Source organism: Nyctibius grandis, chromosome 18 (assembly GCF_013368605.1).
Source record: "Nyctibius grandis isolate bNycGra1 chromosome 18, bNycGra1.pri, whole genome shotgun sequence".
Lineage (NCBI taxonomy): Eukaryota > Metazoa > Chordata > Aves > Nyctibiiformes > Nyctibiidae > Nyctibius > Nyctibius grandis.
The window spans coordinates 1,697,790-1,725,053 of NC_090675.1; the positions used below are offsets into that span (position 1 = coordinate 1,697,790).

Sequence of the window (27,264 nt, forward strand, 5' to 3'; positions counted from 1 at the left end):
TCATGATAGCTGACATTCAGTGTGATAGTGACTTCAGTGTGATACCTAAATTTCAGAAGTATTTGAACAGATGCAAGAGAGAGTTTGCAGTAGTCTCTTCTCAGAAGGTGATGCACAGCAGGAAATATTATGTTCCTATTAATTTTGATAAGGTTCTTGTGGAAAATTAGTTGTTGTTTGGATCAGGCTGATGTTTGCTCGGTGCAGATGTGGCCGCGTGCATTTAGAGCAAGTGACCTCTGAAAATTCAGCTGATGAGTTTGTAGAGTTAGACTAAGCTTGAGACCTCCTAAAGGCAGGCGCAAGTTAGGTGTTCTGCCTGGTGTATGTGGGCAGGGCCTTGTACGCTGTGGATAAACCTGCACCTCCTTTGTAGCCATTTGCTGTGCTCTTGGCTAATTGTAGATCCCTTGGAGAGGGGTGCGTTAGGAGGGTGGCATAAAGGAGGAATGGGTGGCAACAAGCTTTGTGCAGATTGTGATTATCTGTGTTGGAAGACTTGGAGACAGAAACCCATCATCTTCATTAGCTGCTACGAGTCAGGTCAAATGGCTGACTGATTTTTTAGTCACTGATGCTTGGAAATGGAAGGTCCTCTGGCTCAGGGCAGAGCTCGTCTCCTTCGGGGGTCTGCCTGGCCTCCAGACAGCAGCTTTGTATGCTCTTACGTGAACTACTGGTGACCTGAGATACCTGAAGGCTGGTATACTTTGGCTGGGCCCTGTGCCGGGGCACTGTGCTATTTGTAACAGATCTGTAGCTTTATTTGCTATACCTGTAGTTCATTTTAGGATGAACTCATCGCTCAGACCATTGAGGAACAAAATAATAAGTAGAATCATAGAATAATTTTAGGTTGGAAGGGACCTGTGGAGGTTTCTGGGCCAACCCCACTTCCGGGCAGGGCCAATTTAGATCAGGTTGCTCAGGCTTGTCTGGTTGAGGCTTGAATAACTCCAAGGATGGAGTTTCACAACTTCTTGCGGCCCCTGTTCTAGTATTTGACAGCACTCATTGTGAAAAAAATTTCCTAATCTCTCACTGGAATTTCCCTTCTTCCAGCTTGTATTCTTCGCCTCTCCTCCTTTCACTTTCCTCCTAATGCTAGTGAAGGCTGCATGTACATTTTGATTTTGGTCAGAATGCCCTTATTCAGGGCAGGTGGTGGTTGTTCACACTCTCGGTGTAGCTACGGCCATTAATTTTTTGTGTGTGAGGCCAAACCCTTACGGCCTCAGAGACAGCTAAACGTGCTACTTCTGCTTGCAAGGGCTGGAGACTGAGGGCAACAGTGGCTTGACTGTGTCCTACTAGGAAGGGTCTTACTGGGTAGCGCAGATTATTTTGTGATGAGGACCTCAGGGACCTCCATACAGAGTGGCTGTTTTGAGGGTGGATGTCTCAAAATGTTTCTGGAATAAAATCTTGCTGAGCCAATGTGCTAAGTCCTTGCAAGGACAGACAAGGCAAACTGTGTCTTACCCCTGGACTCTTCATGATCCTTTGATTTGCTGAGAGAGTGATTACAGGTGTAATGGTAAGCCCAGGAGATTCTGCTGGGGCTGGGGTGAGCTGGGAATGGGTTCGGGGAGCCCTCTTGATGCTGCTGCTGTTTCAGTGCAAAAACTTGCCGTAACGGAGCGTATCGCTTCCTGTCCCGTTCGCTGTGGTTTTGCACGCTGGGATCTGCACCAGGTTTTCCAGTGCCTGTGATTACTTTTCTTTCCGTTTTTCCCTGTCACTGGGCAGCGGGGACTCCGCAGGCAGGCTGCAGGCAGAGGACAGCTGACTTCTCTTGGACTGCCTCTCCTGAGCTGTGCACGTCGGACTCTCCTCTTTGGGAGGGGAGGAGAGTTCCTCGCCCTCTCCTTGGAAAACGCCCTCTCCGGGATGCTCCAGTAGGAGCTGGTGGGAGGGAGGGAGTTCTGACTGCGCTGGAAATGTCATGAGGAAAAAAAAATAAGGCAACTGACAGAAGAGAGAACTTGTCCTCAGATTCCTGCTTTTTGCAGGAGCGTAAACTAAGTCTCCACGAGTGCTGCGGGAGCTGGCAGGAGGCAGAAATGAAGTTCAGAGGCGCGGTAAGATTTGTTCAGCTGTTTTGGTGGTTTTGAAGCTTTCGGATGTGTATCTGGTGTGAGAGGAAGGGAGATAAATTTTCCAGGTTTCAGCAGGAAAGTGAAATGCTTCAGCCTGCTTTGTGAAAGACCCCTTCGTGGGAGAGTTATGTGAAAGGGGTTGAAGTAGGATAAAAAACCCCAGGAGATACGTGTTTTGAGAAGGAGGCCAAGGTGGGAGTTGAGAAAGTGGGAAGAGAGGGGGAAAGCCCTGCTTCTGCCTTAGGGGAGAAGAAAGGGTGGAGCTTTTGCTTGGGTGGAAGGGGCATGAGGAGTGAACATACCGTACTGGTGCTGGGCTCTGCTTGTGTCTTTCCCAGGGACATGGGCTGCTTTAGGTGCCTACCACCCTGGGGAATGGCAGGAAATACCTGCTTAAAGACTCATTCCTACTCGGTTTCTCCAGGGTGTATTTACTTTAGCAAAACTTTGTCCAGGTCTTAGTGGCAACCAGGAAGCCTGGGTCTGCGTACTGCATTGCAGGACAGCCACTGGGAGCTTAGAAAAATGAGTATGTGGCAAAAGATTGAGAAGACTAGGATTGTTACCTGGAAAAAGAGATGAGTAAGAAAGGAGGAAAAAAAAATATATGCAATAGTGCCACAGAGAAGGCAGATTGTGAGCTGCCTTTTTCTGTGTTGTAACATAGGAAGAGGGATATTCAGTTAGGTTAAAAGTTGCCAGAGATGCAAAGATTATTTGCATACAATGTGTAATCGGGCCACGGAATTCACTAACACTGGAAGACGTTGAGGTCAAGAATGAGGAAACGTTATAAAAAAAGTGTATGTGGGCTTTTGACTGGATAAGGATGTTCAAGGCTTTAGTTGGTAAACTTACCAAATTTAGGAAGAGAAGGATTGAAAACATAATGTCTGTAGAGTTAAGCAATTCTCTGACTGTTGAAGAAGAGTTAGCATGGGGGTGGACTATCCCATACCTGCTCAATCTAGAGATCCTTGTGTATTTTCCTGAGTAGTCTAGTGTTGACCACTGTCTGAGAAAGGGTCTTAGTGATGAAGGGAAGCGCAGAGCTGCTGGAGGACCTGCCTACTCCCTCCCTGTGGCACCGCCTATGAAAGTGGAGATGATAGTGCTCGAGAGGCTTGTGCTTGGATTTCTGTTGGCATGGAGGACGGTGGGGCCAGCCACCCCCTGTGCAGCAGTGGGTATAGAGAAAGGTTTTTAGATGTGATACATGAGAGTGCGATACGCAGTGATGTTGTCTAGGGTGGTGCTTGATGTTCTCCGAGAGAACACGTGGGTGTGGAAGCGCCCTCCACGTGCCCTGGGAATGCACTGGAGAGCTTGTTCTGGTCGGAAAGTTTTACTATGTTTAAAAGACTGAAATGGTTGTGTGGGGTGTGTGGAATCCAGTGGAGAAGGTGGGAATGGCCGGTGTGGGGAAGGGCAGAGCGCTGCAAGAGTAACAGCGGGAGACCTGCAGTGTTGGTAGTACGAGAGACGGAAGGATGCGCATGTCTAGAGGGGAATGCGACGGGTTATCGAAGAGCAAGGAATCAGGGCTCAGTGGGGACACCCCTTGCTGCAGGCTGGGAGGCGGGGGCAGCAAGTGCAGGCCATGATCCTTACCCGTAGGCTGGTGTTTGAGCTTCTGCTCCCCTCTCACCTGCTCGCTCTGATCTGGAAGTCAATGGCAAACCTCACTTGGAAGGGCCGTGATCTGAGGTGATTTTATGGCATCTGTTTGTCTTCTGAGGCTGCTGTGGGATGCACAGGCCTGAGGTCACAGGTAGTACAGCTACTCGTGCTCTAATCAGCGACGTCTTTTAGTGAGCAACAGCTTGTGTCATCTGTTCAGGAGCAAAAATGTCAGCTCCCTAAATATAGAAATTCAGTGTATTTACTTTTCCAGCCTTGGTGATCTTTCTCGTTTGCCTAGTTCATTTTTCTTGCTGCTATTTTATATTTAGCTTGTTGATTGAAATATCAGCATCCCCTATTAGGGATGAACACTTTTCCTCTCCTTCAAATCAGTTCTTATAACTACCTTTTTCTTTTCACTACTAATTGCTTCTCTTTTTTCCTAAATGACTCCCCCCTTGCAAAAAAAGTACAGTCTAGAAAATATAAATATGTTATAAACATTGAACAGATGCTATTACTTGCTTATCATGCAAATCTCCATGGCTTGCTTTGGTTTCCGGTCCATCATAATTTGCATTTCTAATTTACATTTGAGCTCCTTAGATGGATTCTTACTATTCTAAATGTTACAAGGGTCAAAAGTCATTGCTTAATCTATTAAGAACCATATTTAGTTGCAGCAACATCCGCACCCTGCATTACTGTTTTTCAAAAGATTAAAAATTTGCTTTCACGGTTCTAACTCCCCATGACCTACACACATTTGATAAATACTTAAAATAACGCACACAGTGTGATACATCGCTCACATTTCCCATTCTGCTTTGCATTTTGGGGTGGGAGATTAAATGGTTCTGTAGCTTGGAAAGTGAGGGAGGCAGAACTACAACTTCTAGGCAACTTGCTAGTGGGGATGTAACAAATCTTTGTGAGAGTAGAATAAGCTTGCTTCCCCTATATTATTTTTTGTTATTTTATGTTTTAATGTACTCCAGTTTCTCCCTACTTAAAATATGGAAGACTTCAAAATAAGTAGTTTACACGAATTAGTCAAGGAAGTAGCATTTCTCTCTGTTTAACATAATTTTTTGAATGGCGTATTCTGTAGTTAAATCCTTCCAACATGTGGTTTAGGATCGGGAGGGAAGTATCAGAGAGGGAGAACCAGGTTCTGAGCATGGGCAAGTGCTCGCCGACTCCAGACATTCCTTTGTTGGCAATCTATTGCTCTAAAAGAAGGAGGAATAAAAAATTATTCTGCTATAAATAGTCCTTGAGCGACAGCTGCTGACATCGTAACTTTTTGTGCAAGTTAAAGTTGTTCCTTGAACGCTGCTGGTCTGTGTCGTCAGAGTTGTTACCTGGTTTTGATCCCGTTCCATCTGACAGTCCTGATTTTTCTCAAGTTGTCTGCTCAGAACAGCTTACCACCTCGTGGGAAATAACTTCATTGGGCTTACATAATTAAAAGCAAAATAAAACGTTTCCTTTTGTTATTTTTTTTAACGAAACAAGCTGAATACATGGGACTTGTGTCATACAAATTATTATCTGAGTTCAGGTGGCTTCAGAAGTGGCAGGTAAAGCCGTGTGGTTGGTTGCAGAGGATTTTTACGTGAGACCCGAGGCTGCCTCTCAGGGAACACTCTTTCCAACCCAGCTGTTGACTAACAAATCTGTGGCCAAAATGTGCAGCTAATTTTCAGTGTGGCAGGAGGGAGGAGGATCCTGAGTGGCTGCACTTCAGTCTGTCAGGGATTTGCTGGCAGGCGGCAAGTGCTGGACTAAGATCCCTTGATTCAGTTCCACCTCAGTTGTTTTCAATATTGCTTTCTCCGTGTAAAAGGGACGAGGAGCTATCCCATTCCGCACCTCAGGAATTGAGGCCATGGATAAAATAGTTGATTTTTGTCTGCTCTGCTGTCTAGCCCATGCTGTGTCCAAACCCTTTCTCAGGCTCTAGAGAGGAGTAGAAATCAGAGGAATTTTTTTTTCCTTCCTGCAGCTTTGGCATGACAGTGAAGAATGTCATGCGACCCAGGAGACAAATGGGTTTTAACTGCCACCTCCCCACAAGAAGTTCGTTCTTGGTTCAGACTTCTTATTGTCTTCCAGAATCTAATCTGAATTTCCCTTCCCACTCACATTTGGTTCTTGCCTGTTCTTCCGTTCCCGGCTTTGTAACTATTTCTGAAACCCGCAGATCAATCATCTTGCACTGGTACCAAGATAAAGATGCCTGCCTCTTCCCATATGGCACCCGCTTCCTGCGGTCGTTCTAGTGCAGATCTCCTGGTCTCCTGAATGGATACCAGCTAATTTGTAAAAATGCATTGTCAGAGGGAAATAGGGAAATGTACATTTTAGATGTAGAAGCAGAAATCTTGTTTGTGTTGTGTGACTTTTCTTTCTAAATCAGATGATGATAAAGCTTCCCTGCTCCATATGACACCATTCACTTTGAGAGCTGCAGGTGCTTTCACGTGCATCACTCATGGATGCTCTGGGAAGGAATGAGTTGCCTGAGCTGCCAGGTGCTGCCTGTTCTCCCAGTGGGCAGCAGCCCTTGTGTGTCTGGCATTGCTGTGCCAACACTGACCACTCAGGTACCCCTCTGGGAAAAGCAAGGCTGGGAAATTTTGGTGTAAAAGACCCTTTCCTACACACACGTTGGGGTACTGGGTATTGCATGGCCATAGACCAGCCGATGGACAGAGCGGTGGTGGGAGTTTCGTGCTCAGTTCACATCAGCCCTGAACTCCTGTCTCGTGGCAGAGTTGCCCTCCAGCTTCCATCACAAAAGAAAGTTTCCCTGATGTGCTCAGACTGACTGACTCCAGTACTGTGGATTTTGTTGTGCGGAGCAACAGATCCTGCTTTTCATTTTTGAGGTGTGTTAGATCTCCAAGTTCTAAGCAGAGGAAAGTCTTTATCATACTTTGGCATTTAGCATAGTTTAAGAGCAAAATATTTGTTTACACCTTCACAATACTATGTCAGAGATTTACTAGTTCAGTTTAGGAAACTCTCTGGTATAGTCTTGAGTGCTTTTGTACTCCCGGGAGCTGTTTGTGAAGGGTGTTTTCTGGTCTTGTTGACTCTCTTGTGTGAATACAAAGAAAGGCTGGAACCTCAGCCAAGGTAAACCTGGCTCCGCGGGCTGCATTCAGCAGCACCGATTTACACCAGCTGAAAGTCTTTCCCAAAATTTAATCACACGGAAGAAAAAGGCATGTGGAAGTAGTACCGCTTTGGTAATTGCACTGGCTTGGTCCCCACCATTCAGGAGTGACGGCTTTTCCTTTCCTGGCAGTGAGCCACTGTTGTGCTGACGGCTCTGGAGAAGAGATTAAAAGTAAAGAGTGGGTTAAAATAGTGTGGGAATGAGTCCCTTGGAGCTGTACCTCGGGGTGGGTTTGAGAAACGCGGCGGCAGAAGTCAGCTTGTACCCTCTCAAGGAGGAGTGACCATTAGGACAGTGATTTTAGTACGGGGTGAAAGGCGAGTTTGAGAGAGAAGGCACAGGCACTCCTAAGCCCACAGGCACCAAGATCAGACTGAGATTGCTCAGATTTTTGTAACTCCCTGGCTGTAGCCTATGCTGAGCGTGGCATTGGCGTGGTATATCCTACAAAGGTTGGGATCCTTGGCCTGGTCCTCCTTTTGATTCCCATAGGCAGGGTGAAGTTGCACATGGCGGAGCTAATCTCACTACCTCTGACTGTCAGAAGGGCACCTGTGCCCCCTTTCCTCCTCGCCCTGGGTCTGACACTCACCTCGATCCCATGGTAAGGTGGTTCAGCTCATGATGTTGACAGAAAACTACCAGCTTCTTTTTTCCTGGTCATTGTTTTGCTGGCTTTGTGAGTTGCATTAGTTCACCTTAGAGACAGGTAATTGCTTGCGTTAACACATGCCAGGGAGGCAAAGTCCAAAGGAGGGGACGTGTTCGGTTTGGTGGTGGCGAGCTGTTAAACTGCACCTAACTTCTGTCTTAGGTGGTAGTTTCACAAGCACTAAAACACAGCAGGAGCTGACGCTGCTGCTGCCCCTCTCTGCTGCGGTTCCCGATCTTGTGCCACCAGATCTTGGCCACTGTGAGTGATTACATGTGAAACCAGTGTGGGAAAATGACCTGGATTAAAATAATTAAAAAAAAAAATCTGAGTTAGTTTTAATCCTTGTTGGATTTCCAGTCTAGGTTATTGCACAAGTACTAGAGCCAGCGTAATCCAAGGGGCGCAGCTGCACAGAGGGCAGGTGGGACGGTCCTGTCGCCTGCTTCTCACTGTCACAACGGCTCGTCTGTGCTCTCTGTACACTGTACTCTCTTAGCAGCTTCAAGGAAAATTGATTTTCACAAGGAAGGGTCTAATCAGACCCTCACAGCCTGTATCCTCCTAATTATCTGGAATACATACTCCCTGCCACAGGGCTTTTGGAGTTCTCCAAGCTGGTCTCTTGCGTAGCGGAGAGCAGAGGATGCTGTAGATGAGCTGTACGTCAGCCGGAGGCATTTAGGCAGAAATAAATCTATCCACTGCAAAGGCGCTGAGGGAGCCGGTCCTGTCCATAGGCAAGCTGCTTTAATGGTTAATTAGCTTCACCGTAATGTGTTAACCCCCCACCCCAGACGGGGTTTTCTAGCATTAATTTACAGCCACCAGATTTGATGTCTGCCTGCTAACACAACTAACATTTTAGTTATCTTAATTTATTCAGTGCCTTACTGTCACACTCATCATTCAGTAGGAACATATGGTCATCACTGTGATTATTTTTTTCCAAATAGTGTCTTCTTTCCCCGCTTTCTTCCCTCTGCATTACTGTTTTATTTCCCTTTTGCAAAAAGGATTTATTTTCCCCTCCTTTTACATTGCATCTGGTGAAGTTGTTGGCAGTGAAATAGTTAATGTTGACATTTTTAAGTTGGTGGTAGACTTGGCCATAAGCAATAAAGCAAATGAGCAAATGCTGGCACAGAGAAGCCCATATTGCTCAGCTGTGGTTTATGACTGACGTTTATATTTGCATTGAACTTGAGCCTGGGAGGATGCACCACTGCGATTAAAGTTTATGTTCTGGAGAATCTGACTGCATCAGGTCGACTAGTTAACCTGGTCACACTTAATTATTGCTGAAAAGTTGCACTTAGGTGGTTTTTTTTAAAACTGACTGAAAATTTCAGGCAGTTATTTTGTTCTCACGGAGAGAGGTTGCAGTTGAATGAGAAGAAAAAAGCGTGGAGGAAACGGAAAGCTGCTTAGCCTTAGATGCCTGTCCCAGAGGAGGCGGCCGAAGTGCAGTTTTCTGTGTTGTGAGTAGGCTGGATTGCTTCTTCCTTGGGCTGGATGTGTGCAGCTGGGGCAGCTTGTCCTGGGCTGGAGGGAGGGACTGATGAAAGAGCTGCTGAAACTGCTAAGTGAAGCTTTCTGTGAAAGTCTTTTAGGATTATATAAACTTGGATTAACTGTGCGAGGGTGGAAGTTTCTCCTCGGTCGTTTTTGAGGCAGCTGTGTTTTAAAACTATATTCATAAACTTACCCACTTGAAAGCTAGTGATTTTCTTTTGGTTTTGCCTCTGTTGCCATTACCTTGCCCAAAAGCTGCTCCGGGGTTGCACTACTCTGGTAAAAGCATTCTAATTTCTAGGCAGAGTTTATTTCTGTGTGATTTATCCCTATTTCTTCTGCAAGTGTTGTCCTTCATCTCACCACCTTCCTTCTCCAGGGCTTATCCCTTTCCTCTTCACCTTGGCAAGGAGGGTAGAAGAAGCCAACCAAGCACTTTGCTGAAAGTGTGGAGGAATTGGCTTGGAAAGTTTTGGGCATTTTAACAAGATTTCTTCTGACAGTACCTGCAGAATTCCTCCCAACCTGGATCTTTCAGAGCTTAGGGATCAGGCCTTCCAGATCTTGAGATTAATTTGAAAAAAATAAAAATGGAAATTAAAATGATGTTTCTTTGTGGGGTTTGAGCCATTACAGTGGATCTGGGTTTGGGATTTCCTAGTAGCAAGCTGTAGGAACTAGTTTTTCTTTCTGAAAGCTGCTAGTTTCATGCAATCGCTTATGCCCAGGCTCTGCGCTTTCGGGAAGGAAGCCAATGGTAACTTGCAGAAATAGGCAAAACTGCATTTGTAAATGATTGTTAAGTCTAAACAACTGCAGGCTGAGGGAATTTGCACCCATTTGGGCCCAAATTTATACTTCAGTGGGTCTTGCCTTTATTACTACTTAACAAAACTTAAGCTAAATTTTCTTCTGGCCAAAGTTGGTTTTATTTTTTTTTTCCCCTGCACACTATCAGTGCCTGTGCTCCGACCACTATAATATCTTGAGAAGGAGCAGAAAGGAACTGCCTGACAACGTGAGTCAGCAAAAATCACCTCCATTGTTGTGCAGGGTTTTGGGGCTGGATGATGGTGTTGCAGCAGGGGTCCGTCGTTCCCTGAAATGCATTGCTGCTTTAGGGGGATGATCTCGGAGGAGGGTCCTGGCTGTGAGGAGATTGCAAAGTAAGAAGGATTTAAGAATAGATAAGGAAATGCAGACAAATGTGAGGCAAACGGTTTAATACGTTGTATCTCCTGTCTCTGATTTCTGTAGTGCCTCTCGTCTTCTGTGCCTCAGACATCGTCTGTCCGTTGGGTCTAATTGCCTTTAGTAGAAATTTCCCCTGCGAGTAGCGACTGAGTCACTTGGTGCACATTTCCTCTCCCTGTTTTAGTACGTGAGGTTGAGTGAAGTAAGAAGTCAGCAGACCTGTGTTTTCCGAAGATGGTTGTGTCTGAGCCACATCACAATGAAAATGTAACCTTTAAAAGAAAGGGAATAGAAGTTGCTTGATGCACGGGATGGATGTTAATGTCACAGTGAATTCAGTGGCATGGGATGCAGACGTGCCCGTTTCTCATTAGGTCTGAATTTTCCCAGGATTCTCCCATTGGGTGTCTTGCTAAAGCTGTAAACTGGTCAGCAGCGTGAAGCTGTTTGCTCATGAGATGAATCATCGTTAGTCATAAAAGATTCCTTACCTCGCAACGACTTCCCGTTAAGAAATGAGAGAGAAAAGCAGAGAGAACCCATTTCAATCTCGCTCCCGCTGAAGGATGCCTGGGGAAGGAAATCCAAGTTTTAGTCTCTTTATAAAATGCATGTTTGATTGATCGATTCTTTTAAAGTGATTGGAAATTCAGCAATAAGTTTTCCCTAATGTTGGCTTGTCTTCCATCAAAGCAATTAGTATAAACCAACTGATAAAGTGTTAGTATACACGGACTGGTGTTTTCAGCAGTAGTGGGGTTATTTTAATATCCTCTCCTGTTTGTAGGTTGTCCATGGGCAGTTGTGGTTCATGGTTCTTGTGGACTCAGTGAGCTGCAAAGAAAACCACAGATATCCCAACCTTCCTCTGCTTTTGGTTGCAGGGAGCAGGCACTAACGGTATTCGGCTGACCATGGAGAGCGCGCTGACGGCCCGCGACCGCGTGGGCGTGCAGGACTTTGTCCTGCTTGAGAACTTCACCAGCGAAGCAGCGTTTATTGAAAATCTGCGTAAGCGCTTCAAGGAGAATCTGATCTATGTGAGTAGCAGAGTGACAGACGCCAGAGTGTTCATGGGTGATCTGAATTTGAGCGTTTGCTGCAGGAGACATACCATGGCTTTGCTCTGCAGTTGGATTTGGAGATGGTGGTATCAACTTTAAGGGACCATGGTTGCTTGTGTCAGAACTAGTCTGGGATACTGTCACGTTAACCGATGTAGGGACTCATTGCAGTGCTCAGTGGAGGTCTGCTGGCATTTACAGGTCTTGCCAGCGCTGCAAATCCAACTCACACCACATCATTCTATTTCATGAATGCACTCTGTGGTGGGCTTTCAGCAACCCCAGGCTTGAACTCAATCCTAAATGGTATATCAGAAATAATCCAGAATTCTTGCTTGTTAGAAGCACTAAAACTGTTTGCAGGTGCTGTGTGTCCAGCAAGGATAACACGTCTAGTGTAACTCCTGCAGTGTCATTCTCACTGCACTGAGGTCGCTTCTTCAGCACCCTTGGCCTCTTTGGAAGCCCTCAGCAGCATCCCCAGTGCACCGGGGCAGGCAGCCCTTGTCAACAACATACGGCTTTCAGAGCAGTCTGGGCTCTCAGAAGCTGCTGCCAGACCTTCTGTAACCTCTCTGCTTTGTGTTCTCTTTTCAGACATACATTGGCTCCGTTCTGGTCTCTGTTAATCCTTACAAAGAACTGGAAATCTACAGTAAACAGAACATGGAACGATACCGTGGTGTCAGCTTCTATGAAGTTTCTCCTCACCTGTGAGTGGCCTGTGGGTAAACAGAGTTTGTGCCGTTCCCACGCAGGCGTGTGCAATGATGACATGTGAAAACAGGCAAATAGGACTTTTTAGTGCCGTATCTGGGACAAGGAGAAGTCATAGGGATATAAAGGATCCTTCGGAGGGTGTGGTGTGTGGCTCTTTCTATTCCTGTTCCTCTCTCCAAAGAGGATGAGTTGCCTTTGCAAGAGCAGTATTTGGAAAGGGAGTTGGTTCCTTCCTGGCTGGAGGAACAGCGCTGCTTACCCAGCCCTGGCAGGACAGGAGTTCATTGTTCCAGGGTTACTTGGGGTCTGCGTGGCCAGCCTGTGAGCTTCCCCTGCTGCTACACCGCTCGCTCAGTATAGGGCTAATTAGGGGAAAGAGTGTGTCTATACGTGTGGTGGTTTCTTTCCTACCTCTGCTCTTACAGCCTGACCAATATTTATCTGGTATTTCCTTTGTTGCTAAGATACCGTCAGCCTGTTGGAACAAGGAATGTATTTATTTACATGGTCTGGCCTGGTGAGCGTTCCCCATTTCCCATTTGAAAAAAAAAAAAAAAAAGTTTGAGGTTTAAAGTTATTTTTGAAAGCATTTGACTTTTTTGTCAGACTGAAAGAGAAAGATGAGTGAGAGCTGAGGACATTTGGCTCCAAAGTGCTTTCTTTTGGGGCCAAGGGCCAAATTCTGAACACCTCTTGGAGGTTTTTTTGTGATTTTTTTTTTTTTTTTTTTTTAAAGAGATCTTGGAAGAGTAAATGATATTATTTTTGAGCGAACTCTTTGGATTGTTTCTTTTTACTGGCATATAGCCCGGGAGAGTAAGCAAAACAGAATGCGCTGCAAGCACAGAGAGGGAGAGAAACACCATTACTTGGGAACGTCTGAACACTCTGGAGTTGTGTTTGTCATTATAAAAATGGGATTTTAGAGTGTTTCAGGCTTTTTGGGTGGACGACTAAACCTGAAAAATACTTCATTCAAACCTGCTAAGTTCTCCCCTTGGTTTAGATGTCTCAGTACCTCGTGTCTATGTGCAGATGCCCCAACTAAGAGATCTGGCCCAAGAAAGCAACTGCTGGTGGCTTAAATCAGCATCAGGCAGTTCCTGGTGCAGCCGTAGCAGCTCCAGCCCGGGCTGCCCACGCTCACCCCCAGCCCTGACTCCCCTGGCAGCTCCTACTTGCCGGTGGTCGTTGCAGCGTAGGTTACCTTCAGTCCTGCCTTCCAGAGACCTGGCCTAGATGAAGCCGCTTTTGCCTGTGATCCCAGCAGTTTTAAGGGCTTCTTTGTCCTTAGATGAGAATTTTGTGACTCTCTGGAAAATTGTTGGGACCGGCTGCCTTTTTATTTGTGTGCAGCAGGTACAGGGCTGAAGTGATGGCAATGCTCATGGGTAACATGAAGCGCTGAGCAGATGTACTTTAGTTCCTGTACGTGCTGCACCAGGTGACTTAAATCACAAAGTAGCTGGTTATTTCTTAGGCTGTTCTCTTTGCTGTTTTAATTAGTCCCATAAGAAATTGTAAAACGTGCAGCTCGTAAGTAAACCCTTGAGACCTGCGGTACCGAGTACCAGTGCTGCTCCAACTGGGAAAACATATTTTTTGTTAAATATCTTTATCGTTCCATTAAAAACCATGACATTATTTGATTATTCATGCATTTAAAAATAGTCTGAGGAGCACTGAAACGCTCTGCAGTGTAGTACTCTATGCTTCTCCTATTACAGTATTTCAAGTGTCTTTTCTTCCTCTTTCTCTTGTTCTAAACTGATTCTAGAAAGCCAAAACACTTCAATATTGCTATTCCAGTGTCAAAATAGTTTAAGGCTGGGTGTGAGCGCTGGCCTCTCTGGGAAGTGTGTCACACACAGTCATTCAAAGGAGAAAAGTTATCCCTGTGGGCTTGAAACCCAGCATGCTTCGCAGAGTGATCTGTCACACCCTGTCCTATCTGTAACCTGCCAGGGGGGGTTCAGAGTTGGTGACTACAAGTGGGACCATAAATATCTTTAAGTAAAGTGATTCTGTATGTGGTATGCACGATTGCTAGTGCTCTGTGTGAACTGAGAGTACTATAAAACCACCCAATGAAGGCACGCAGTCTAGAGGCAGTTCTTAAAATTTAAATTAAATTTACATCTATTGAACTGTTTTCAAAATACTCCAGAGACAGAATTTGGATGGGAAGAGAAGGTCTTGATGACTTTAGTGGGGTAAGTGTGCAGTTGTGTTGCTAGGTAGCTCATTGGTGTTGCCTTAGCACCAAGTATTAATAGACTTGAGAAGGCCACGGCTGTTATTTTGGTGTGATTATTTCTAATTAATTTCACAGCATGAGAGTTTAAAAAAAAAAATAAAGCAAAGCTCCTAAAAGGTTGTCAAGTGTATGAAGACAGGATATCTGCTTGATCACCCCATGTAAGACAGCTGCAAATATTGTTGTGGAGGTCTCCTTATAGGAGTGCATTTGGAAGGGCTGATGCTCCTCTTTTCTCTTCTCCTCTTCCATTGCATCTGGTCCTTCTCCTCTCTCCCTCTGTAAGCAGGACTCATCCTCCTGCTCTCTGGTGGTGTAAAAGTGTGTGTGATTCTTGGTGTAAGAGCCTGTCTGGTCTGTCACGGCGGGGAAAAGAGAAGAGAAACAAAAAGCAGCACAGGAAGAAGCAGGGCTCCAGGGTAGCGGCAATAAACCGTGGCAGGAGGAACCGTCTGGTACAGGCAGGAGGAACTGTCTGGTATTTTGGGGAACGTTTGGCCCAAGCTGGGTGGTAGCTTGTGTAGCCTGCAGGATGCTTATTAGTCTGTGCTGGCTTATCCAATTCTTCCTACAATCCAAGAGAAGCTGCAAGAGGCCGGGCTATTGAGGAGCCACCAGTGAGCAAAGTCCAGTTGTGACCTTTTGAGTCAAGAAAGATGTTGAGGTGTTGGAGCGAGTCCAGAGGAAGGTGACCAAGCTGGTGAAGGGTCTGGAGGGTCTGACCTATGAGGAACGGCTGAGGGAGCTGGGGGTGTTTAGCCTGGAGAAGAGGAGGCTCAGAGGTGACCTTAGTGCAGTCTACAACTACCTGAAGGGAGGTTGTAGTGCAGTGGGAGTCAGCCTCTTCTCCCGGTCAACTAGCGATAGGACAAGAGGACACAGCCTCAGGCTGCACCGGGGGAGGTTCAGGTTGGACATTAGGAAGCATTTCTTCTCAGCAAGGGTCATTAGCCATTGGAAGGGGCTGCCCAGGGAGGTGGTGGAGTCACCATCTCTGGATGTGTTTAAGAAAAGCCTGGACATGGCACTTAGTGCCCTGGTCTAGTTGCCATGGTGGTGTCAGGGCAATGGTTGGACTCAATGATCCCAGCGGGCTCTTCCAACCTGATTGATTCTGTGATTCTGTGAGCGTGTAATCGCGTAAAAGATAAGCTGGAATTAAGATCGATGGAAAACAAGATGTTTCCTGAATCTAAAGCTTTTTTGTCCTGCAGGACCAATGTTGAGAGAAATGTATATTTAGAAAAGCAAGCTTATCTGCACCATTTAGTCTTCTGCAGAAACTCTTCTTGTCAGAGAGAGTCCAAAGAACAGTTTTTAAAGGAATTTGATAGATTTGTGCTGTCACCCTGCAGGAACTTGGCTCAGTGGTTAAGATGTGCACAGAGATATCAGCAATCTTCTGTGTCATCACCAGTGTGCAGAAGCAGTATGCTCTTATCCAGCCCATGGACACGTACTTCTTTTTGAGGTGTCTCTGCTGTGGGATAGTCTTAGCTGAGGAGTCTCTGCCCTTCACTTGTGGAAACAAACTAATGCCTGGTTATCATTGTCCCTTAGCTATGCTATCGCAGACAATTCCTATCGCTCCCTACGCACGGAGAGGAAGGACCAGTGTATTCTGATCTCTGGGGAGAGCGGCGCTGGCAAAACAGAGGCCACCAAGAAGATCCTGCAGTACTACGCCGTGACCTGCCCAGCCAGCCAGCAGGTCGAAACCGTGAAGGACCGCCTGTTACAGTCCAACCCCGTCCTGGAGGTAACGCTAGAGCCTGCAGCACGGAAACTTGACGTTGAGTCATACCAGCAGCGCTCACATTTTCCAGCTGAGGGGGTGGGGGCAGCTGGACCCCACGGGGCATGACTGAGCTGTCTGTGCAGAGCGGGTGGGGGATCCTGGGAACACTGGTCTGTGGCGTGTGGGCACACACAGGGGAATCCCAGCCTGCTTCCACGCCAAAGAAATGGCCGTCTGCTGCTGAACTCCCTTGGCCCTTTCCAGTCCACCGGGAGCCGTTCTGGAGTGGCCAGAGGCTGCAGGGAGAGACCGGCACTGGCGTGGGAAGGGTTCTGCAAAGCCAGAAGCGGACGCATCCGCTGTGGGCAGTTGCCCTCTGATAAATGCATTCTGATAAGTGCATTTTCTAGTGCTGTGGTGTCCTCTAGTGTCCAGTCCTGAGCTGCCTCTGTAGTTCCCTTTGATATTTCTGCTCCATGCTCAAATCTGTGCTGCGTGCACAGGAAAGGTGAGGGGAGAGCCTGGCAGGCCTGGGCTTGGTAGGGTAGTGCCTGCTGTGAGCGGAGCTGCGGGTGACTGTAAGCAAAGAGCTGTGATGAAAGAGGAAGCTTTGAAAAGACTGTCAGACATGACATACGTTGTCAGCGGTGAACTGGCATTAAAATAAGCTTGCTAGGGGGGATGCAAATGTTTTCAGAGGGATGCTCTATCTGCAGTGCTTGCACTGGGTATGAAGATCAGCATTAGGATTTGGGTAGCAATCTGTTTCCTTCTTGGTTTCCCTTGCAAAGAGGACAAACCTCAGCTTTAACGGCTGTAAATAAACAACTGGCAGCTTCCCCAAAGAGTTTGCAAATAATCTTATTTGATACTTATTTTTCTCTAATCATTTTCACTTCAGGCCTTTGGCAATGCAAAAACCCTTCGGAATGACAACTCCAGCCGATTTGGGAAATACATGGATGTGCAGTTTGATTACAGGGTAACTTAAAATCTCTTTTGTACTTCAGAATGGGTCGCAGCAGGTCTCTGTTGCCTGTGCTTTCTTATACTGACACGTGCATGGAGCAATTGTTTTGCATTCCCTTGATGATGGCATAAGCAGAGTCTTGTCGTAGCAAAGTTTGGTTCCAGAGGATTTTATAGTACACGCTTCCCTTTCTTCCCTCAGTTCTCTATGTAAGGAGACGGTGAGATTAAATCCCTTATTACTAGGGTGTATGTGCACCATGCAAATGGATACTCCCAAACTAAATCCACTTAAGCCAGCTGTGATCTGAAGATAATCTCTGTCCTGTGTAACACTGACTTTGCATGGTGTTTGTTTCGATTCTGATCCAACTGCCCCACACTGTGAAGATGAACATAGTGCAAGAGCTGAGTAGCTCAGCACACTGCAGTGGTTTAAGCGTCTCAGCATGTAATCCCTCCACGCTCCCGGTTTTGCTGCTTTTCCTTTGTGTTGAATTCCTGCTGAGAAGGCATTTTACATAAGTCAAGATCCCATTCAGTATGTGCTGTAGCCATGATCTGTATGTTACTTTCATTTGATAGCTCATTTTGCATACACTTCAAAACTCAAGTCGCCACTCTGTCTTAGCTGAAATAGAGATTGTGGCACAAAACGACAGACAAATTTTCATTTTGTATCGTATTTGTCTTTGAATAGACCACCACGAAGCAGAAATATTTTCCTGTATGTTGATGAATTATTTCAATGTATCTGGTTTGATTTAGGGGGCTCCTGTCGGGGGCCACATCTTGAACTACCTCCTGGAGAAATCCCGAGTTGTGCACCAGAATCACGGAGAGAGGAACTTCCACATTTTCTACCAGCTGCTAGAAGGAGGAGAAGAGGACTTACTGCAAAGGCTGGGCCTCGAGAAGAGCCCACAACAGTACCACTATTTAGTAAAGGTGTGCATGAACTAGTAATTTTTATAATATTGTTATAATATAGGACCAATATATGCTCAGTTGACTTTGTAGTTTCCTTCCCTCACTTAAAAAATAACACTGAGATGGTTGCTATGAAAAGAAACACGGCAGAATTGCACTGAGCATGAGTTAATATATCTGTGACAATTATTTGCTTATTTATATCAAACTGTGTCTTTTTAGGGTCACTGTGCAAGAGTCAGTTCCATAAATGATAAAAATGATTGGAAGACTGTGCGAAGAGCCCTGTCCATTATAAGCTTCAATGACAACGAGGTGGAGGTAAGACACGTTTAACAGCACAGCTGGTTTTCCTACTCTTCAGGAATTTTTCTGCTTTGATTTGTCATTTCTGACCAAAGGCAGCCGTCAGAATGAATGTACTCTCTGCAAAAATCCTGAAAAAAAAATACAAAATGTTCTTATAAAGTGTTAATTAACACAAAAATCTCACTGCCTTTTCTCACTGAGCATTCATTTCATCATCCTGGTTTCTGCCTCTTGCTTCCATCCTAGGATTTGCTGAGCATTGTGGCTAGCGTTCTGCACCTGGGGAACGTGCAGTTTGCTGCTGATGAGCAAGGGAATGCTCAGGTCACTACGGAGAATCAGATCAAATACCTGGCTAGGGTGAGTATCACCAGTTAGGTATTACATTAAAGCTGAATTAGAGAGATTTCTTATTTTGAACTTGGTAGCATGGTATCATTTTAGAATATGATTTAGAAGTTTTCATAAATTTACTTTTATTTGACCTAAATAAAATGCAAATGTTAACGTCAAAACCCTTTAATTGACAACTCCTCTATTTGCCACTTCGTCCACCACTGACTTGAGGTTTTCGCCTTCAGGCAGTGGGATGGGAATAGACCTACTCTGGAGAAGAGTTTTAAAGAAAGAACAACCCTTGTGGCTTTGCTTAGACAGTTCTTTGGGCCAGAACAATCAAGCCAATTTATTTGTTAGGTCGTATCACTGCCAGAAAGGAGGTGGTGTGTGGGAGTAGAGCGAAGGATTGACCTTGCAAGAAGTCTTACAGTGTGAATGGGAAAATAGAGGGTTGTTTCAGTGGACTGTACTTTGAGGAGTAGCCTTCCTGATGTCTTAAAACTGTCACTGATAAATTGAACGTACTGCTTCATAAATGAATTTAATATTCTACTGCTTTGCAGCTTCTAGCAGTTGACGGCTCTGTGCTTCGAGACGCACTGATCCACAAGAAGATCATAGCAAAAGGGGAAGAGGTAAGAACATGAACTGGGGACCTGGGAGGCACATGGAATTAAATCAAGCGAGTGATACACCCTCAGCTTTCTTACCAGAAGCAAAGAGTTCACTTCTCACTTGTCAAAGGAGGTTGTCAGGGCAGGAGTCCCACAACCTAATGGTGACTTCCAGCCTGTACAGCTGGGAGACAGTGCTGTGAGCTGAGCCCAGGCAGGATGCCGTTGAGTGGCTGTTTATTAACAATGAACTAGGGAAACCTAATCCCTCCGTGGAACGGCTGTTGAATGGCTCTTTTTCTCCTTCTGCACGCAGCTGATCAGTCCTCTGAACCTGGAGCAGGCAGCCTACGCAAGGGATGCGCTTGCTAAGGCAATATACGGACGCACTTTCTCCTGGCTGGTGAACAAGGTTAACAAGTCTCTTGCTTACAATGTAAGTGAACCTTCTGTTTGTTGATATCTAACCAAGCGTGGGAGGAAGTTTCAAATCTTTTAGCTGCAAAGCAGAGAAATGGCAAGTTCCATGCTGTACAGTGATTTCTAAATTAATTTGTTTTCCGTTCAGAAGAGGGATAAGGAGTAAATGCTGTAACTAAATGGGTAAGATCCTGCCATGGATCATAGCTGTGAGTACATATTAACATTTATTTTTTGCCCTATTGCAGGAAGGAGAGTTTCCAGGCTGGAGGAGTACAACAGTTATAGGATTGCTTGATATCTATGGATTTGAGATTTTCCAGCACAACAGGTTTGTTTCAGTCGATGTCTCTGAGTTTTGAGGAAACTCTGCATGACTTCATTCATTATAGTGTTTTCTCTCCATTCTGGAAAAAGGCATTATTCCATCTCTGGTTCTCTTAGTAAGAGAGAAAGAGATGATGTTTAAACTTCAGGAAATCAGTTGAATAACTGATACTCGCAGGGCTTCTAACACTTGCGGCATCCAGCTAATACTTAGCATTTACAGCTGTTAATGTTCCTGGTATTTTAAAGAGACTGTTGCCTTTTTGGGGCATATCATGCGATAGCTTGAACTGAGCCTTTGTCCAGCTCTCTGGCACAGTGGTGGCTGTTGTGGCATCTTGCCGTGGTGGTGTGAACAGGAAAACACAGCTACGAAACAGTGTGTGGGACTGTGCCAGAGTCTGGAACCTGGCTCTGGCAGATAGCAATGAACAAAGACTCTCAAATTTGCAGTATTATTGGGCCACCCTTAAAAGTTTTTGTGTTCCTCTGTGTTCAACCCTTCGTGCCCATTTTTCCCTCCTTCTGGAACTCTTTCATGAGATTCACTAAACTTACTACGTTTATACATTCAGTAAATAAACATTTCACAAAATCTCTTCTATTTCTCTTGACGTACACAGACACACATTGATGCTGCTGCCCACTGATTATAGCTTCTTTTACTTGTGGTACAGTGTTAGTGATTATTTTTCTGATTTTTGTTTGCAGCTTTGAGCAATTTTGTATTAATTATTGTAATGAAAAATTGCAGCAGCTCTTCATAGAGCTCACGTTAAAGTCAGAACAAGAGGAATACGAGTCAGAAGGCATAGCGGTAAGAGCCACTATCATCACTTCCACTACCTCCTTTGTGGCAGCTCCTGCAGGCCAGAGGGCAGATGATTAGAAAAGGAGCTGCTAATAATGGTCTGCAAAGTAAATGAATTAAAGAACTTTCCTTTTTCCTTTCTTTTCGAAACACTTTGGTAACTCTGTGTGAAACAGGTAGAAGTAAGTAATGCCATGCCAATCTTCCACTCTGATTAAAAAAATTGTTCTTTAAAGGGAATGTAAAGAAAACAAGTTTGATGAGTGAAAAAGCTTTGTTCCAAATTTGACAGAAAGATTATTTAAATAAGGTGCTGCCTGAAATGTTCTGAAATTTTCCTGTTTTTTTTCCAGTCTAGAATTGTGTTCATGCAAGTGTGATTTCTTGTCTTTGTAGTGGGAACCAGTTCAGTATTTCAATAACAAAATAATCTGTGATTTGGTGGAAGAGAAATTCAAAGGCATCATTTCTATCCTGGTGAGTTGATAACACCATTTTAAATGAAAAATTTGGGGCAGTGTAGTGGAAAACAAGGGGAAGAACACAGAAAAAACAGTTTAAGCTTATGTTAGGACTGCTTGAGCAGGAGGGATGAGCAACGATACACTGAACAGTGACACCATTAAAAGTCGTATTGTATCGCCTCCATCTGCTCTTGGGAAAGAACCTTCCAATCCAGGCAGTCTGGAAGGAGGAAAGTGTTTTCCTTTTCAGCTCAACAATTCTTCGCTTGTTGAAGTGGAGCTGACCTACCTATGAAAAGGCCAAAGGGTCAAACTGGCACCACGTTTCAGTGAGACAGAATTAGAGCTGGCCTGTACACTGACAAGCACAGAAAGAAATGAGCACTAGAACGTGTGTGTTTGTAGGATGAAGAGTGTCTGAGACCTGGGGATGCCACAGATACAACGTTCTTGGAGAAACTGGAGGAAACTGTGAAGAACCACCCTCATTTTGTCACGTGAGTGTTCACATAGCTGCGGGCAGCTATACTGGTAGGATCCAAGCGTGTGATAGAGCCTAGGGCTTTAATCAGTCCTAGATAACATAACTCAGTGTGTGTGTGGCAGTAGCATCCTAGGTACACTGGGTCCCACATAAAAGATGATCGTGTTTTCTTTTGCAAGATCAGGTTGTGAGTTGAGATAATACAGAATAAGTTGTCAGGACTAACTGCCTTGCTCCTGTCAAGACAACGCTTCAGAATACAGTAGGAGCCACAAAACTCTTGCTACGGACTTGCCTCTTCACTGATCTCTTCCTGGCATCCTACTGCTCACGCCCGAGGAATTTGCAGGCTTGCAGCTTCTTGGCTCTTCCAAGATCTGGCCCAGTACTTCAGGTGTGACAAACTCTCTGGTGTGGAGTATTGGGCCAGATCGTTCCCCAGCAGTGATGACCCAAGTCGGACCTAGGAATAATTAGAACATGGAGCAGAATTTTACTGGTAAAAATAGTGTTCAGAGGTGTTTGTGCATTAGAGTGATTGAAGCAGCGTTAGTGCTTTTGAAATTGAGGGGTTTCTATTGCACTAACTCACCTATCGTGCTGCCCACACGATACTGATGTCCTCCTTTGGCTTCGGTAACCTATCCATATTGCCGCCACGCCAGTTCAATGGGTGTGAATGCCACGTTTCACCTTTCAGATTGTTCACTTCAGTTTTGGAACTGCAAATGTCTTTCTATTCTTGCTTGAATGTTCTGCTTATGCTGAGAGCAGGATCTGAGCAGCATCTCGTGACTATGCCAGCCTGCTGCCAGCATCCTCGCTGCCCTCTTGCCTGCTGCCTTTACTCTAATTTCATGTGCACACAGAACCCCTCTGCAGCCTCGCCAGGAAGCTGAAAGTTCATCCATTTGAAATAAACAGAAATGCATTTTAGGGCATTTCAGTGATTTGCTGGTTGATAGCCCTTTATGTACTTTTGGTCTCGAAAATCAGCAAGTCAGATTTATTCCTTGCCCCCCCTTCTGTGTTCACATACTCCCACTCTGGGATCAAATGCCGTAGTGCTTTTTTGAAGTGAATCCCCCCATGAAGCAAGTGTTTGTTTCTCATGAAGCTTCTCTGCTTTCTCACCAGGCACAAGCTTGCTGACCAAAAGACTCGCAAGTCCCTGGGGCGGGAGGAGTTTCGGCTCTCACACTATGCTGGAGACGTCACCTACAGCGTTGCAGGTAAGCGTGTGCATCGTCTCTGCTGTCTCTCACTCTTTTCTCCTCCTCCCATCCTCTGCTCTTTGAATTAAACCAGCTTCACTATATAGTAAAGAAAAATCTGGACACAGAATATTAGCCAGATTAATTTCCCATCTCCAGTCCCTGCCTTGTTGTGAAGTTCCTGTGGAACGGCGGTGGCAGCCTGAGCGGTTTCTTTTTCTTCCAGGTTTTCTAGATAAAAACAATGACCTTCTCTTTCGGAACCTGAAGGAGGTGAGTGTGGCTAGAGGACATTGCCAATATTGAGCAGAAGGAGTCGGGTTTAAAATGGGGTGTCACCTGAGGGGAAAGATTCCCCTAGACTCCCACCTGGAGAATGCATGTCCATAGGGCTGCGCTATGAAAAGACAAATCGAGGTGCCTAAAGTTGATTTTATTATTAAAAAGCAAAACAAATTAAAAAACCCCAACAAACAGTTTTAATCTGTGTTTCTTGGCTAGTTCTCTGAAGAATACTCTGGACTTTATCTCTGAAAATGTCTCTCTCTGCAGGCCATGTGCAACTCTGAGAATCCTATCGTAAATCAGTGTTTTGACAGGACGGAGCTGACAGACAAAAAGAGACCTGAAACGGTAAGAACACCAGCGCCGGGTGGAAGCGGGACTGTTTCCTCTTTTTAAAGCCATGTCCTGTCTGACACGGTAATCCGGACGCAAGCCTCTTACGTGTGAAGCTGAGGTTTGTTCTGCAGTCACACGTACCAGCTGTAAGTCATCGCTTCAGACCGAGTTTTCTTTCTTTTCTCCTAGGCAGCAACTCAGTTTAAAAACAGCCTCTCCAAACTCATGGAAATCCTGATGTCCAAAGAACCCTCCTACATTCGTTGCATTAAACCTAACGACGCTAAACAGGCTGGTATGACCCTGGTCACTCTTCCTCTTTTTTTTTTTTGCTACGACAGCTATATATAGACCACTAGATCGCAGGCAGTGAGGCACAGAAAGGAGCTCAAATGAAGAAGTCATGCGAGATTTTTTTCATTTTGGGTCTGTGCCAGAGCTTGGAGGGAGTTGGTGGCAGTACCAGCCAGGAATCAGAATGGGAGCACTGGTCTTGGATGGAGTGGGGTCATATTTGAACCTGTGTAACTTCCTTTTAATGACCTTTATTCTCCTGCATTTTTTCCTCCTGTATGCATAGAACATGCTAAAGGAGAACTTCTTTTTGGAACTAAACATAAGTGTATATTAAAAGGGGGCACGGGAAGACAGGAGACACCAAGTTAGTTGTGTGGGACTTGCACCGTGAGGATGGATTAGAGGTTAAAGATAACTGTGGAAGATATAACCAAGACCTGAGCATTCCCCTTCTCCAGATGAAGGGACAGCTACACATTAATCATGTTTCTCTATTTTCATGCTCTCTCAAGATCAATTTAATGAAGTTCTAATCCGACATCAAGTGAAATACCTAGGGCTGATGGAGAACCTCCGAGTGCGCAGAGCTGGGTTTGCATATCGAAGAAAATATGAAGTTTTCCTGCAGAGGTAGGATGACCTTGGACTGCTCTCCCCCTGCTGCTCCTTCCCCCTGGTCTGGGTCCCCCAGATGTTGAGGCTGGTGAGCTGTTCTGAACAGCAGCAGCAGCCCTTACCCTGAAAGACTTATTTTCTCAAGGGAGCGAGAAGTGTGGCCTCTCTCCCTTCCCATTGCCCCGTTCGGACTGGACTTCTCTCCCTCAGCTTTCTTCTGCTGTCAATTTACAGGTACAAATCACTGTGTCCAGAAACATGGCCTACGTGGACCGGCCGGCCCCACGACGGGGTGGCTGTGCTGGTGAAGCATCTTGGCTACAAACAGGAAGAATACAAAATGGGACGGTTAGTTCTTCTGTTTTCTTAATTTAAGATTATGAATCATTGGGCACCCATGTCATTGCTTTTATATAAGGCCTCTTTATCTACTGGGTGAGGAAGAGATCCCAAAGGGGATGCTAAAGGCAGGAAGCAAACTTCTCCAGCATGTTAAACATCATTCTGCATTTCTATTTCTAGAACAAAGATCTTTATCCGCTTTCCCAAGACGTTGTTTGCAACAGAAGATGCTCTGGAAGTGAGGAAGCAGAGTCTGGGTGAGTCACACATGCTGCAGTAGCCTCATGGACAGTTAGCTCTCTGTTTTCTGATTTATTTTTTTTTGCTGTTTGTTCAGGGAGGGATTTTTGTTTAAAAAGTTGAGCCTTTTTGTATCAAAATGTGCTTGGCCACAATATCCAATTGCTGTCTTTCCTGCAATTTCAGCAGCAAAAATGCAGGCCACATGGAGAGGTTTCTACCATCGAAAGAAATTCCTGCACATGAAACACTCAGGTATGAGAGGGGGGAAGCTGCAGTGCTGGGTGATGGCACGGTTTGAAGTGGCCACTGTTGTCGGAGCTGACTTGAGTTTGATGTACAAGAAGGAACATTCCCAAACCCTTGCTGGAAGTAGAAGGGAAGATGAGGTTGTGGTACCCAGTCCTTCCACCTTTAGTCTGTGAGACTCTGAGCAAGAGAAGTAGCCTTAACTCATGGTTGCACAGCAGTTCCCATCTGCCCGGGCTTTTTATTGACATTTATCCGTTGTATCATACTGTTAAGAATTTAAATTATATTCTTTCCCATATGCCACGTTGAAGGCTGTGTATTTCCAGAGCAGGTTTTCTCGAGCACTCTTTGTTGCCAGTTCTGTATGGAGTCAATATTGGTAGGAAGGAGCTCATTAGTGCCAAATCTCTGTGTTATATTTAGCAATAGCTATCCAGTCCTGGTGGCGGGGAACCTTGGGACGCCGAAAAGCTGCCAAGAGGAAGTGGGCAGTCGAGACTATCAGAAGGTATGTAAAGAGTAACCCGAACCGTCCCATGGGTACTTCTGGACAATAACATGATAAGAATAACTTCTCATCACTACAGTATGAGGGTTTTTTAATAAATTACAACTATTAAATAAAGCCCAGAAAATGGTTGGATTGGAAGAGACCTCTAAACATCACTAATTTTGATCACTTTTCTAATTTTCTAATAAAATTTTCTTTTTCCTCAGGTTCATTAAAGGTTTTATTTACCGGAACCACCCTCGCTGCCCAGAGAATGAGTATTTCCTCGACTACATCCGCTTCTCCTTCCTGAAGAACCTCAAGCGTAATTTACCAAAAAATGTTTTGGACAAGTCATGGCCAACTCCTCCTCCATCGCTCACTGAGGTAGGCACAGCTGCAGCGGGCTCGGGTGAATGACAGGCAGGGTGGAGGAGCCTAAGGGCAGTACTGAAGACCATGGGCCACCAAAGGGCCACCATGGTCCCCCACTGAGGGGACCCTCCTGCTATCAGAGAACAAACCAGGTTCTCGCTCAAGTCCCACATTGCGTTAGCATCTGTACTAGTAGAATTAATCCAAACATCATCACATGGGTGTAATTAGCATATCTGTAAAATTATTAGAGCTAGAGTAGTGAAAGTGCTTGAGAGCGTGGTGCTGTTGCAACACCATTTTCTACTGGGTTTCTCATCAGTTTCTGAAATTTTCTTCCCTTTTATCTCTGAACAAATTAAGTTCCCTCTGGACAGTTAAACTGGCTGCAATGACACTGTGGTTGCCTGTGAAGAACATATTAAACTTCCTCTATTGCCGTTATTATTCTGCATCTGGCAGAATTGGGTTTGTATCTGCTCAAAAGGAAATATTGCAGAAGGTCCTGGTTTGTTTGGACTGGAGGGACAGCTGGGAGCAGGGGTGGGTGGAGCAGTGGGGAGTGCTTCTGCTGTTCATTCTCCATTCTAAAGCAAGGGGAGAATGTTGCACGTCAAACTCGCTTAGAAAGGTGGCAAATAAACTTCCTGTTATTTAATTTTAAAAGCGACTCTCAGTAATGAAACAGTATTTTATTTCAGCAATGCATTTTCTGCAGTTGCTTCTCATCTTTCTTCACTGTGTGAATTGGTTTGTCAGTAATTTTGAGCTATGTTCAGTCCCTGTGTGATTTCTTCTTCAGGCATCCCAGCTCCTGCGCCAGCTCTGTATGCAGAACATGGTCTGGACCTACTGCAAGAGGATCAGCCCCGAGTGGAAGCAGCAGGTAGGAGACGACTTCACATCATTTCACACACTCTGCTGACATTCCCGAGAACGGGAGGGGGTTCTCAGCGTTATTTATTGTAAGAAATGAAGGAGGGGAGTAGCTGGAGGGGAGGGACAAGGGTTACAGGTACAGAGGGAGGCATGGAAGCAGTGGTGAGGTGGAGGAGCTCGTGAATGACTGCAGTCAGTTCCACAAGAATATTGTGATTTTTTT

General features: G+C 45.3%; 1 protein-coding gene across 2 annotated transcripts in view; it reads left to right on the forward strand.

The window, feature by feature from the left end:
• The window catches only part of MYO1C (myosin IC), a 59,203-nt gene that overhangs the window by 23,279 nt on the left and 8,660 nt on the right, over positions 1–27,264 (forward strand). Inside the window, exons 1-25 of one of the 2 annotated variants that reach the window (XM_068415889.1) lie at positions 1,915–2,081; positions 11,155–11,310; positions 11,932–12,047; positions 15,872–16,070; positions 16,951–17,031; positions 17,787–17,966; positions 18,171–18,269; positions 18,504–18,617; positions 19,160–19,231; positions 19,527–19,646; positions 19,879–19,961; positions 20,669–20,774; positions 21,165–21,245; positions 21,638–21,729; positions 22,854–22,948; positions 23,157–23,203; positions 23,483–23,563; positions 23,741–23,846; positions 24,361–24,478; positions 24,698–24,811; positions 24,986–25,062; positions 25,232–25,300; positions 25,721–25,805; positions 26,015–26,174; positions 26,965–27,048. In XM_068415889.1, coding sequence (XP_068271990.1) covers positions 2,064–2,081; positions 11,155–11,310; positions 11,932–12,047; positions 15,872–16,070; positions 16,951–17,031; positions 17,787–17,966; positions 18,171–18,269; positions 18,504–18,617; positions 19,160–19,231; positions 19,527–19,646; positions 19,879–19,961; positions 20,669–20,774; positions 21,165–21,245; positions 21,638–21,729; positions 22,854–22,948; positions 23,157–23,203; positions 23,483–23,563; positions 23,741–23,846; positions 24,361–24,478; positions 24,698–24,811; positions 24,986–25,062; positions 25,232–25,300; positions 25,721–25,805; positions 26,015–26,174; positions 26,965–27,048 — 2,553 coding nt within the window. In that variant the 5' untranslated portion in view covers positions 1,915–2,063. Of the gene's footprint in view, positions 1–1,914; positions 2,082–11,154; positions 11,311–11,931; positions 12,048–15,871; positions 16,071–16,950; positions 17,032–17,786; positions 17,967–18,170; positions 18,270–18,503; positions 18,618–19,159; positions 19,232–19,526; positions 19,647–19,878; positions 19,962–20,668; positions 20,775–21,164; positions 21,246–21,637; positions 21,730–22,853; positions 22,949–23,156; positions 23,204–23,482; positions 23,564–23,740; positions 23,847–24,360; positions 24,479–24,697; positions 24,812–24,985; positions 25,063–25,231; positions 25,301–25,720; positions 25,806–26,014; positions 26,175–26,964; positions 27,049–27,264 lie in introns of those variants that run through there. The other variant, XM_068415890.1, reaches the window with a different exon arrangement.